The sequence below is a fragment of the Zingiber officinale genome, chromosome 2A (assembly GCF_018446385.1).
Source record: "Zingiber officinale cultivar Zhangliang chromosome 2A, Zo_v1.1, whole genome shotgun sequence".
Classification (NCBI taxonomy): Eukaryota; Viridiplantae; Streptophyta; class Magnoliopsida; order Zingiberales; family Zingiberaceae; genus Zingiber; species Zingiber officinale.
In genome coordinates this window covers 14914716-14927124 of record NC_055988.1, presented here as the reverse complement: position 1 = coordinate 14927124, position 12409 = coordinate 14914716, and the positions used below count along the sequence as shown (strand labels likewise).

The window sequence follows — 12409 nt, the reverse complement described above, 5'->3', positions numbered from 1 at the left end:
CCCTTTCTCGTCATTTTCTATTCAGGCTCTAGCAGATATCTTCACCAATTTTCGCTACTGTTAGGTGACCAATGACCTAGCCAATATTCACACATGTTCATTGATGGTTCGTTTGCCGACATTCTCAGGTAGAATCAATAACACATTGGACATTTCAAGGAGAAAATCCTAGCAATCAAATTGGGCAAGTTTATCAGACTGCGTAACTAGATTGCAAGCGAGTCGCCAATGGATTCGTTCCAATAATTGCTATGCTCTAGTTTTGCATGATCCCTACGATAATAGATACTGTGGGCCATGCTAGCAAGGGTGGAACCATGCACGTGATAGCCTATCTAGGCTTTAGGCAAGGGTCCGACACCGATACTGAGGAGCTGCTATATTTGCGACGAGAGAAAGGAAAAATGTGTGTGAGAGAGAGGAAGTTGTATAGTTTAGAGTTTTTTTTGTTATCAACCCGAGGTTATGAAATTTTTGGCTCCTGATGCTAGATGGAAAAAAAATAGATGCTTTTTTAAGTTGATATTAGGTATCCAGATTACATTGATCAATAATGGAGTTAATCCGATAATTTACTCGGGTTGTGGGCTATCAGTATCAACACTGACGCTATCATCCCAAGCTGTCTTCTTTTTTCTTTCACTTTTTTTCTTTCTTCCAACATAAATTCGAGCTTGGTACCTTTTCAACATCGTCTGCCCTCAGGCTACAACCCGAATAGGCATTAACATGTCTTCACCTCTATATATATATATATATATATATATATATATATATATTATTGATTAATTATCATAAGTTAACAACTTTATTTATATGAATAGTTAAAATAATATATGCAGAAATATTACAATAAATATAGTAACATATTATGATAAATATGGGTAATAAGAAATATATAAATAATGATAAATACGGTAACATATTATAATAACTATGGTAATAAAAAATATGGTAATATATCATAATAACTATGGTAATAAGAAATATATAGATAATGATAAATATGGTAACATATTATGATAACTATGCTAATAATAAGTATAGAAATAATAATAAATATAGAAGTATGTTAAATTATAGTAATTAAAATTAATATCTGAATATCTTAAACTGTTATCTTTGTCATAATTACAAGTTGTTAAGGTGAATAGTTTATTTTGGGAAATTCATAAAGAATAGATGTTTAAAAAATAAAACAGACGATTTAAACACGCATGTACAGAAGAATAAAGATCGATATGGAGCTGTGGAATGGATGGTGAAGAGTGGAAAGTGGAGAGGAAAGGCGGCTACAGGATTGAATGGTTCCACCGAGCGACATTAATTATCTGAAAAATATTGCCTGTTGGATTCTGTTCGTTAAATCCTTTGTCTTCTCTGATGAAAGAAAATTAATGGAGAAAATGTAGCAATTTCTTTAAGAGTATGAACAACCTTTTTTTTGTTTCTTTTTAAAAATATCATAGAATTTTTATCCAGCATTTTTCTTGATACGTATAAAACAACTTCTTCAAAATTATTGTAGATAAAAAATTACCTCATAACCTAAGATTCTTAACGTTATATATATATATATATATATAATGTTAAATGTATATATCACAAAAATACTCTAGTCCAACACTATTATTATAGTAGTTTTATCAAAATTACTCCACTATAAAATAATTTTGAGTAAAACTGCGTCAACTATTTTAAATATTTATCGATGTTGGAACAAATTTGAGCAAATTGCTTCCAAATATAATTGTTATAAGTTGCATGCAGTAGTTTTGCTTATTCTAGTTTTAATAATTTTGATAGAAGTTATTCAAATAATTGATGGATCTGTACTAAAGCATTTTTAATCAATATTAAAATAATTTTAATTATGATTACATAATAACTTTAAATACATTGGAGCAACAAAAATACTATGACAATACTAGAATAAAGGTATTTTCTAAATATAAAATACTTTTTTTATATATGTTTAAAATAGGGCACCTTTTAATTTTAATTTTTTTTTTCAAGTGTTCGTGAATAAATTTGATATTCGACTTAGTAAGAACTTGTTTATATTCGTTCAATATACACAAAATTAATTAAATAAATAAGTTTGAATAGCTCGTTAAACAAACAAACAAGTTTGAACACGTGTGTTCAGCTTGTTAACGTTCGTGAACAATGTTCACGAACTATATTCATTAATAAAACTCTTTTCAATACGCTAAATAAATAATAAAATAAAATAAATAGATAAATTTAAATTATCAAACTCAATAACCAATCAAATAATTAAAGTTTTCAAACAATCAAACAATCTTAAATTGAGAGTTTGATAACACCTAAAGAAACCAAATTCAAGTCAAGCTCGAAACAAGCTCAAGCCAAACTTGAATTGAAAGTTCGATAACATCTAAACAAGCCAAGCTCAAGCCAAGTTTCAAACAAGCTTAAGCTCATAAAAAATAAACCAAGTCAAAATTGAACAATCATTTCAAAAGCTTGGTTCATTTTAAACTCGACTCGGTTCGGCTCGATTAGCCCTACATATGACACTAGAAATCCATTTGAAGACTAGATTTACTATGACAAATAAAATAACTTAATTTTTCTTATAATGTCTCAAACTCATTTATGAATATCAATTAACTAAAATTTAATACATTTTAAAGTTTACATGGGAGATACCATCATAATCTTCTTGTCTTATTTTGCTTTACCAATTATTATAATAATGCATGCATTTAAGAACCAGCGACCACAACTAATCTCATTATTTTTTTTAATGTAAGAATTGAAGGTAAGAAATGCTTTATTAGTTTAATATTATTTGACTTAAACAAAATAAAAATTAACTATGATGAAAATTTGAAAATTAATATAGCATAATTTGTGAGGAAGTGAGATGTTATTTAGAAGATAGTTTTTTTTACTTGTATTATTTAGAAGATAACTTAGTAAGTCATCACATGGGAGAAATCTCCAAAGTTTTTTTTTTAAAATAAATAAATAAATAAATTTCACTTCAGTATTCCCTCTCTACTTTTGGAAAACTATATCACTTTATTCATGGTAAAATTGTAAAATAATTTCGCAAAGTTGATATTTTCTAAATATATTGAAATTATTTAATATCAATTCTAGACATATCAATTTGCTTGGTATCTCTCTACATACACGAAAATTGATTTATTGACTATTTTTTAAAAAAAAAACAAATTGTGTGATGATTACTAATATAAATTCATTCTACATTTCTATTTTCGTCACCAACTTTCCATTTTTGATTCATAATCCCAATTAAAGAGCCGTCTAAATTCATAAGACCTTTAAAAGGATATAATTTTAATTAAAAGGACTTTTCAGATCCTCCTTTTTTTTTCCTTATCAAAATTGTAAGACAAAATCTTCCTTCAGTGGTGGCGTCCAATTCTTGTTCTCCTGCCTCGACAATGGCGGACAAGGATCTCATGGATGGCGTTTTTAAGATCACAGTGCTATTTTTGGGAGGATATATCAAAATAAAATAAATCCTCAATTTTCTTAATTCGGTATTTAATCGAATCCAATCATATCCGTTTGGATATCATCCCATCTAAATTCGAACCGCCGCCGTAAGATGACGTCAACGCCGCCGCCGCCGCCGAGCGATCCCGCCGTTCTGGTTTGACGGTTGCGATGGGGCGTCAAATAGACGGTGGGATAAGACCGTTCATTGCCACGCACGGTTTTTTTTCGTAATTACGGAGAAGTTGGAGGACTTTTTGAGGAATTGTCGCGTGACGTTTTTATCCGTTTGGAAATTTTTGTTTTAGATTTTCTAAACTCCCCCTCGGACTTTTACGACCGTCGAGCGATTTCAATAATTTGAGCATAAAAAAACATCTGTTTTAAAAATAGTAAAGTTTGAGGGGGTAAAATTAATATTTCCCTTTCAGGTATTAAAAGTGCGTTTACTCCTCGTCGCTTTTGGTTATGTTGTCTCTCGCTCATCGCGCACGGCCCGCACGTGAGAAGAGACTGCTCCGGCGAAGCGGCATCGGTCCCGAGCGTGATCCCCTACGCCGGCGAGAGGCGGAGATGGCGAGGCGGTGCTCGCACTGCAGCAACAACGGGCACAACTCACGCACGTGTCGGTCGCGGGGCGCCGCGGGCGGCGTGCGGATCTTCGGGGTTCGCCTCGCGGAGGGGGCGGGGGCGATGAGGAACAGCGCTAGCATGGGATGCCTTAACTCCGCGGCCACCCCCTCCAACGCCTCCGCTTCTTCCTCGGCCAATCCATCAGGAGAACACCACGCCGACGCCGTTGCGGGCTATGCCTCCGATGACGCCTCTGCTTCGATTTGCCGAAAAAAAGGTCCGAGCTTTTACCCTAATTTTTATCTTATTTTTCTCTTTGCTGCTTCGTGCTCATTGAGAAATCCTCTTCCCTTTGTTTTCCTTTATTTTTTTTTGGGGAATGCCAATCTCTTCTTTGTGATCACCAAATATTCAGTCATCTTCGAAAAACCATCAATTTCTCCCAAAGGCAAGTAGATGTTGAAGGGCTCGTTCCGACCTAGTTGACACACTAACAAACCTCATCTGAGTTGAAAATATGACAAATCGACATAGTAGAATTCAAAATTTAAGAACCAATGACTAGATGTCTGCAATTCCTCTCTTATTTAAATCAAGTCGGTATATGTAAATACACTTCTTATTTAAATCAAGTGGCTCATTTGATCGGTATATGTAAATAAACTCTATGATTTAGTGAGATAGAGGTTGTTGTTGTTGTCCTCTTAAATTAAGATAGATAAAGCAAATATGCTCATCTGCACATCTAGATATGGTTGAGGAAGATTTTAAAAAAAAATTGAAAATTTTGGTATACTGTATACACCATACAAAATTTTGATACGGTATTTTACCGTACTTTTACCGTATCATATAATCTTGAATCAAGAGTGGTGAATTTATTGGCTGCAGGCTCTCATAACTTAGGGGTGATGATTCTTGATGCAAGATCAAGGTTTTTCATAAGCAATAACAATCATTACAGTCATAATTGGATGAAAGTATCTTAGTGTAATTTTACATGCTGCCGTTGTTAGGTTGGAAGCATTATCCTGATCCCTATAAATTTTCATGGTTGAAATCAACACAATCACCTTGAGGTTGAGACTACCACTTTGTATTGCCACTTTTTGGGATGTTATTCTTATTGGGTGTTTTGAGATGATGCACTGTTTGTTCAAACACAAGGATAGAACACACCATTCTTAATTGCACTAGTTGCCGTTTTGATGTTTTCAAACAAAATTCTCTGTACTTGAATGTCAATGGATAATGTTAGTTGGTTCCCTAAAGAGCCAACATAAAACTCCTCCCTCTGCTGTACCACAGGTGTGCCATGGACTGAAGAAGAGCATTCAATGTTCCTTGTGGGTCTTCGAAGGCTAGGAAGAGGCAATTGGCGTGGAATTTCTCGTAACTTTGTTGGTACCAAGACCCCAACACAAGTTGCAAGCCATGCCCAGAAGTATTTCTTGCGACAGAGTAATGCATCAATAAGAAAGAGACGCTCGAGCCTATTTGACATGGTCCTGAAAAACTCTATGCATTCCTTAAACTGCACTTGCATTTTAGCTTTGTTGTTTTTGATTTCGTAACTTGATCTTTATCTCTTCTTTTCTATTTTGCAGCCAATTGAGCAAATCCCAGTCCATGAGGACCACCCTCCTAATGAACCAAATAACACAAATCACCCGGCAACACTGCATGCCAACAAACAAGAAGGAACTAGTATTTGGGAAGCTTCAGCAACCAAATATGCTCCAGAACTATCAGAAAGCACCCATCCTGATCATCAAAACTCCATAGCAATGATGCCTGCAATCTACACCACTTTTGTTCCGGTGCAAATACCATTTTGGACGACGAGGGGTTCTCATGAGATCGTAAAACCAATTCCAGTCGTCGCAAAGGAAGCACTGAACATAGAAGGCCTAGTCGGCCTTCCAGACCCTTCTGCTCTTTCCCTCAAATTAGTAGGATCTTCTGATTCACTCCAGTCTGCCTTTCACACTAAATATTCTGTTCCTCTGCCTGATCTGAACCAAAGTAGTGGCAGCCCTATCCATAAACTCTAAGGCATTTATCCTCCCCATGCATATTCTTTCTCTGCCGTGAACTCTTAGCTCTGCTCTTTTGATGAACTCCATGCTAATCATTCTTGTATCTGTCTAGGTCGACAATAGTTTGATTTCGTTTCGTTCATGCAGCTTGTTAATATCTGAACTAAAACTCTTATTATTATTATGAGCAACAAGACACTGTTTTACCCTAGCTCTTTCAATAGCTTTTACAATAAGATCTTGATATTATTGTTCTATATCTTTGTTCTAATAAACAGTAATGAAATTCAAGCACAATATCCTTGTTCTACATAGAACCCAATATAGCATTGAATGCATCGTGTGCCTTTTTACTAGGGTTGTAAATAAACTGAATTTTATATTAAATTTGGTGTTGGGTTTGGTAAAAGTTATTTTTGTTTGTTTAATGATCAATTAAATGAACAAATTTAAATAACTAGTTTAACTACCGAATAAGCTTGAATACATGTTCAACTTGCTTATTAATTTTTGAAAAATGCATGTGAATCATATTTATCAACAAAACTTTTATGAATTTGTTAAATAAAGAAAGAAATTTTTAAAATGACCAATTAAATTTATATTATTAAACTTAATAATTAATTAAACAAGTTTAAAATATTAAAATTTTAAACAATCTAATAAACGGAAATTGAGAGTTAGATAGTATATTTCTCTCAAATATTTATAGAATCAAATATTTATGATCATATCCATTAAATATTTCATTATTTATTAACTTTTCTAAGTCATATCCATTAAATATTTCATTCCTTGTTAACTTTTTCTAAACTTTGATTTAATTTAAAAACAAATAATTAAAAAAATTAAAAAAATAACGACGGCTCATCTTTTGGTAGATCCACTCCATGCAATTAAAAAGAAATCACATGGAATAAATTTATATTCAATGATTTTTAATATTTCTTCAATATTCTCCTCTAATGAAAAGTCTTTGAGGGCAAGAGATGAGTCTTCGGGGTATGATATCATGAAAGAATATTCAAGTTATTATTTAAGTATTTACGGTTCGAATCTCAACTACGATGTATTTATAAAAAAATTTCCTCCAAATAAAGGATGTAATCAAAGGATATTGGATTTCTAGATTGATTATCGTGTACGTTTCTCGATTTATCCTGATGATCGATGAAAAACTTCCATAGGACCGAATCGATTAATCTAAAAATAATCAATAAAATTAACTGAAATTATCTTTTATTTTTTAAGAGTGAGAGATTAAATATCTTCTTGCTCTAAACAAACTAATTTCAAATTAAGTTCAAGCTAAAAAAAAAAGTTAGACAATTAAAAAAATCAATAAAATTAATTGAAATTATCTTTTATTTTTTAAGAGCAAGAGATTAAATATCTTCTTGCTCTAAACAAACTAATTTCAAATTAAGTTCAAGCTAAAAAAACAAAAGTTGGACAATTAAATTGACGGCTTGATTCATTTGAAAGTTATTCGATTACCTTATTAAAAGCTTGAATACTATAAAATTTTACTACAAAATTTGGCATCTTATGGAAATAGCATGTGCCTAGGACTCTATGCAAATCTCTCAGCCGTCAGATCTCCATAGCACGACTCTCAAAGCGAAGCCGTCGTGATCATGCCGTGAATGCATCCTTTCTGCGCTACACCTCATCATGCTGTCGGAGTCCCGTACTCTCATTTAAATCCGAGTCCGGAATGATCTTGGTCCCCTCGACCCGACCCGTTTCCGAGACTGCGGCAAGCTCCGAGACAAAAACACACACACAAAAAAACACAGATCATGATCCATTCGCTTGACTGCCGCATAATGACGCTTTTACCCTCACAGTTTTTTTGAATTCCTTAGAATCTTCTATCAAGCGCTCAAAAAGATTCGGTATCTTAGTGGGGAATTGAAACAAGTCCACGACGGTAAAATACAACGAGAAGCCCAAATATTTAAACCATTAACAGCAGAAAACCCTCGCTTAATCTTCACGAAAGTACTTTTATGAAAATAAACCACCTCCGCCAACCCTCGCCGCTAAAGCGTCGTCGCGTTTCTTAAATATCATAGTTTTCGGGACTTTTTAGAAAAGTCGAGTTCGATAAACTCGATGGGAAAATGGTTAATATTAGATTTTAATAGGGGCATTCGAGTAAATACCGTCTGTGTTTATCTATCATTTTTTTAAAATATATATATTTTAAAATTGATTTTTATCAAGAAGGAAAATAAATATTAATGACGTGGCAGGCATTATTATACTACTCTTTTTTTATATTAATAAAAGCAAAAAAAAAAAAATCAATTTTAATCCAACGGATTCGTCTTTTAAATCTCCGCACCTCTTGCCCACTTTCACAACGGCATTCGATTCCGATCCCACGCGATCGTGCGGAGGAGTGCGGGCGGAAGAGGGCGACAGATCTCTCCGCCTCCGGAAAAAGAAATCACGGCACTTCGCTGGAGTGGAGAGGGAGCAAAGCCTACGGCGTCGAGATATCAACAGGGGTAAGTCGCCTATATCATTCAATTCGCATTCCCTCTCGTACGATCCATTGCCCAATTTGTTCTTTCGGCGAAGAAGTTCCATGGAGGTTGAGGAGTTTAGACCACCGGCCGATCCCCTTTTCCTCTGCCATTAGATCGTCCTTTTGGCTTCGTAAGCAGTTCGTTCGGTCACCGATCGAAAAAGCTGCAACCTTGTGAATATTAAAAAGGTAGATTTTCATTGCCCTAGTTAGAGAGAAAGAAGAGAGAGAGAAGGATCGCAATAAATGGAAGCGGAGAGAAGAAATATGAATCGATCGCTGTAGATTTAATTTAGGGTTTTATTTTTTTTCTTTTGATGATTTGACACCCTCTTTTTTGAACAAACATGTGGAGTCTGCTTTCTTTGTTGCGATGCGCATTGTCCCCATTTGCAGGGATCGGAAAGGAAAGCCCGGACCTTTTGGGTGCCATTTCTCACCCTGTGACGCTGGTTATGTAGTCTCGATATGTGGTGTCATCTCGCGACGTTTTCTTACTTTCAAGTTACAAGCCGTGGAGAGTGAAAAAGAGAAACAGAAAGCGTGCGTAGGAAAAGTCCAATCTTGCTCCGTTTTTGAGCAATTAGTCCGTCTTGTTTCCTACTTTCTTTTGATTCTCTGTCTTTCCTGCTGAAGTTTTGGGGTGTAGAGAACACATAGAAATCTGAGCTGTTCCCTCCTATGTTCTCCGCCTCTTTTGGACTCCTAGCGAGCTTTACATACAAGCATCAACGAGTGAAAGCCGCAGCCCCAGCCCCAGTCTTCCATATTTGAATCTGGAGAGCCTCAAGTTACGTCTTTCTCCTTTTCTGCGTCCTGTTTTTGTTTGTAATGGCTATCCGTTCGACTATTAGTTTAATGGTTTTGGACTGGGGCGAGGAGCTTCTTTATCCCTTGTCCGTCCTTTTGTCTTCTACTGCTGTTCTTCACGAGGGCTTGTAATTTTTCTTCGTTTTTGAAAAAGATCGCATCTTTTCGAGTAATTATTTCCGGATTTCCTTCTGCGTATTTCAAAATTCAGTCAGATTCCTGTTCCATCATGTCTTGTTGGTAGCCCATGATATCATTTCACTCACATCCTTCTCGCTCTTGTGTTCCCTGTAGCACCTGCAGCCTGTAGGCGCCCTTTTCCCGCCGGAAGACGGAAGATTTCGACTGCCGGCAAATGGGGCGGGCGACGCGGTGGCTAAAAGGCCTTTGGAGCGGGAAGAAGGAGACGAAAGAGCCAGGCGACTGCTCCGGGGTCCATATCAGCGTCGAGGACAGAAGGGAGAAGAAAAGGTGGAGCTTCGCGAAGCCGGGCAGAGCCACATCGGAGGTGGTGCTCGGCCAGAACGCTGCGACAACTGCAGCGGTGGAGGCGGCGTTGTTCCGGTCGTTCTACGCCGATAGTGAGAAGGAGCAGAGCAAGCACGCCATTGCGGTTGCGGCGGCCACCGCCGCCGCTGCCGATGCGGCGGTGGCGGCAGCCCAGGCAGCGGTTGCCGTCGTTCGACTCACAAGCCAGGGAAGGGGCGGCGGCCTTTTCGTCAACGCCTGTGAACGCTCGGCAGTGAAGATCCAGAGAGCATTCAGGGGCTACTTGGTACCTAAAATTTCTTCCTTTTAATTGAATCATGTCGACTCTATTTACTGTATCTTTGACACAAATTTCAGCGATTCCCCATTCTTCTGGATCGTTCTTCGCAGAATGAAAGAGCTCGATCGAAACGGATCCCTCTGTAGAGCATAGGGATCTTCTCGTCTATCCTCTGCATCTATTTTTGGACTTTTTCACAAGTTAAACCTTTCTTTATTCGTCCATGCTCGACCTCTGCGATTCCATTCTTTTTGTGGTCCTTCTCCATTCAAATTCACTTCTTTCATTCTTTCTTTCTTCCTTCTTCTTATCCGTCGTCTCTGCATCCCTGCTGCAAAGCAATTAATCTTTCCTTTCTTGAGTTTGCGCAGGCGAGGAAAGCACTCAGAGCTCTGAGAGCATTGGTTAAGCTGCAGGCCTTAGTGAGAGGCTATCTCGTACGCAAGCAAGCCGCTGCAACTCTTCACAGTATGCAGGCTCTCATCAGAGCTCAGGCCGCCGTCCGAGCTCAGCGAACTCGCAATCTTGTCCGTAACGATCGGAGGTTACCGCCAGAGTTCCGTCCTCGACGATCTGTAGTACGTCGTGTTCGACATGTTGCAAACAGTAGCTAGCCTCAGTGGACTTGGATTTCGAGTCATTTTTGCTCTGTTTTTTCTGTACGTGAATCGCAGGAAAAGTTTGATGAGATACGGAGCGAGAACATGACGACATTCCACCGGCGGCGGCTCTCCGCGGGTCTCGATAACGCTGCTAATGGCTTCGACTGGAGCCCAAAGGTGGTGGAGATCGACACCTTCCGCCCCAAGTCGCGATCTTCTCGACGGAGCACCAACCCGTCCGTTCCCGACCCCGCCGACGACTGGCACTCGAGTTCCATCTCCTCCCCGCTGCTCTCCTGCCACATCCCGGCTCGCATTCCCGTCCCAGACTGCTGCAACTTCCAGGACTTCGACTGCAAATGCCGGCCCGCGACGGCGCAGAGCACGCCCCGCTGCTACATGAGCAACAATGCGCCCCCAACTCCGGCGAAAAGCGCGTGCGGCGCGCCACGGCGGCCCACCAACGTCCCCTGCTCCCCTAACTACATGGCCAGCACGCAGTCGTTCGAGGCCAAGTCGAGGTCGCAGAGCGCGCCCAAGCAGCGGCCGGAGGCAGCCGCGACGAGGCGGCGGCTCCCGTTGACCGAGGCGATGCTGGAATCGAGGGCCAGCCTGAGCGGCGTCGGAATGCAGAGGTCGTGCGCTCGCGCTCAAGAGGCCTTCAACTTCAAGAGCGCCGTCGTCGGCCGGCTCGACAGGTGCTCCGAGCCACAGAGGGAATTCTTCTACCTGCGAAGAAAATGATGCAAGACAACACCATTTAGAAATCACGAAAAATAAAGAAAGAGCTGCTATCCCTTTGATCAAATCATTGTAAATTCTTATCATCCGATTCAGAATTCCCTGTTCTCAATTGCAGATGTTCTAAGATTCCATCCAAAAAAAACAAGTTTGAGTGCCATCCCAGTCAATGCCATGATTTGGTTTCAAAATCTCTGTTGCTCGCATGATGTAATCTCTTTTGGACAAGATCTTCGACTGTTGCACCAAAAGCCACGCACACTGCTGTTGCATTGAAGTTGTCTTCCTGCTGTTTCAGAGAGGAATTTGAAAACTTATGGCACCCCTTTTGAATGCTGAAGCTGCAAATGCCTGATGCTGATGCATGATGATGCTTGCCTTGTACCTTCCTACCAACCCCTATCTTTTTGAGTTTTCTTCAGTAATCATTAGGTTTTGATTTGATTGATGAGAGGTTTGGGAGTTGTGCCTGAAAACAACAATATCATCTGCATCAAAAATCACACACCCTATCCACTGTAGCAGCATTCTCTTCTAAACTTTCATTTACTTGATCTAAAGACATTATCTTTTGTTTTAATCAAGCGTTGTCACACCTCTGACAAATCTCTTTGTTTAGTTCGATGGCTCAGTCCACGAGGCTGCAAAGATGGTCTTCGCCACCATTGCCACCGTGGTGGCAACCACCATCTGGACGAGCTTCGAGTTGTAAAATTTTGAATTCTCGAAAACGGTGTGCAGAAACTCTCGGTACACTGCTAGTCTAAGCAGAGAGCACAGAGGTGGTGGGATGCATAAGTGCTGATTAAAAATAGGATCAGTTTTATGATTGCGTATTTTTCTG

The 12409-nt window shown here is 38.5% G+C and overlaps 2 protein-coding genes across 4 annotated transcripts; both read left to right on the top strand.

Moving 5' to 3' along the window:
• The first annotated feature begins 3965 nt into the window (after nucleotides 1–3965).
• LOC122040805 (transcription factor MYBS3-like) lies at nucleotides 3966–6323 on the top strand. Its single transcript, XM_042600247.1, has 3 exons — nucleotides 3966–4345; nucleotides 5377–5573; nucleotides 5676–6323. Exons 1-3 carry the CDS (start codon nucleotides 4069–4071, stop codon nucleotides 6120–6122), a joined length of 921 nt encoding a protein of 306 aa, XP_042456181.1. The 5' UTR covers nucleotides 3966–4068; the 3' UTR covers nucleotides 6123–6323.
• Nucleotides 6324–8459: 2136 nt separating this feature from the next.
• LOC122040797 (protein IQ-domain 26-like) lies at nucleotides 8460–11694 on the top strand. 3 transcript variants are annotated; one of them, XM_042600239.1, is made up of 5 exons: nucleotides 8460–8623; nucleotides 9748–10063; nucleotides 10100–10228; nucleotides 10594–10800; nucleotides 10897–11694. In XM_042600239.1, exons 2-5 carry the CDS (start codon nucleotides 9809–9811, stop codon nucleotides 11566–11568), a joined length of 1263 nt encoding a protein of 420 aa, XP_042456173.1. In that variant the 5' UTR covers nucleotides 8460–8623; nucleotides 9748–9808; the 3' UTR covers nucleotides 11569–11694. The 3 variants fall into 3 exon arrangements, with proteins under 3 accessions (XP_042456173.1, XP_042456172.1, XP_042456171.1); XM_042600238.1 differs by having other exon boundaries at nucleotides 9757–10228; XM_042600237.1 differs by having other exon boundaries at nucleotides 9748–10228.
• The last annotated feature ends 715 nt before the right edge of the window (nucleotides 11695–12409 follow it).

Bases quoted from the DNA above. Each gene is read 5' to 3' on its own strand.
- LOC122040797 (XM_042600238.1), top strand. From the start codon at position 9,809: ATGGGGCGGGCGACGCGGTGGCTAAAAGGCCTTTGGAGCGGGAAGAAG. The intron at 10,229-10,593 runs GTACCTAAAATT...GAGTTTGCGCAG, and splicing joins GAGCATTCAGGGGCTACTTG to GCGAGGAAAGCACTCAGAGC. The intron at 10,801-10,896 runs GTACGTCGTGTT...CGTGAATCGCAG, and splicing joins TCCGTCCTCGACGATCTGTA to GAAAAGTTTGATGAGATACG.
- LOC122040805 (XM_042600247.1), top strand. From the start codon at position 4,069: ATGGCGAGGCGGTGCTCGCACTGCAGCAACAACGGGCACAACTCACGC. The intron at 4,346-5,376 runs GTCCGAGCTTTT...GCTGTACCACAG, and splicing joins TTCGATTTGCCGAAAAAAAG to GTGTGCCATGGACTGAAGAA. The intron at 5,574-5,675 runs GTCCTGAAAAAC...TCTATTTTGCAG, and splicing joins GCTCGAGCCTATTTGACATG to CCAATTGAGCAAATCCCAGT.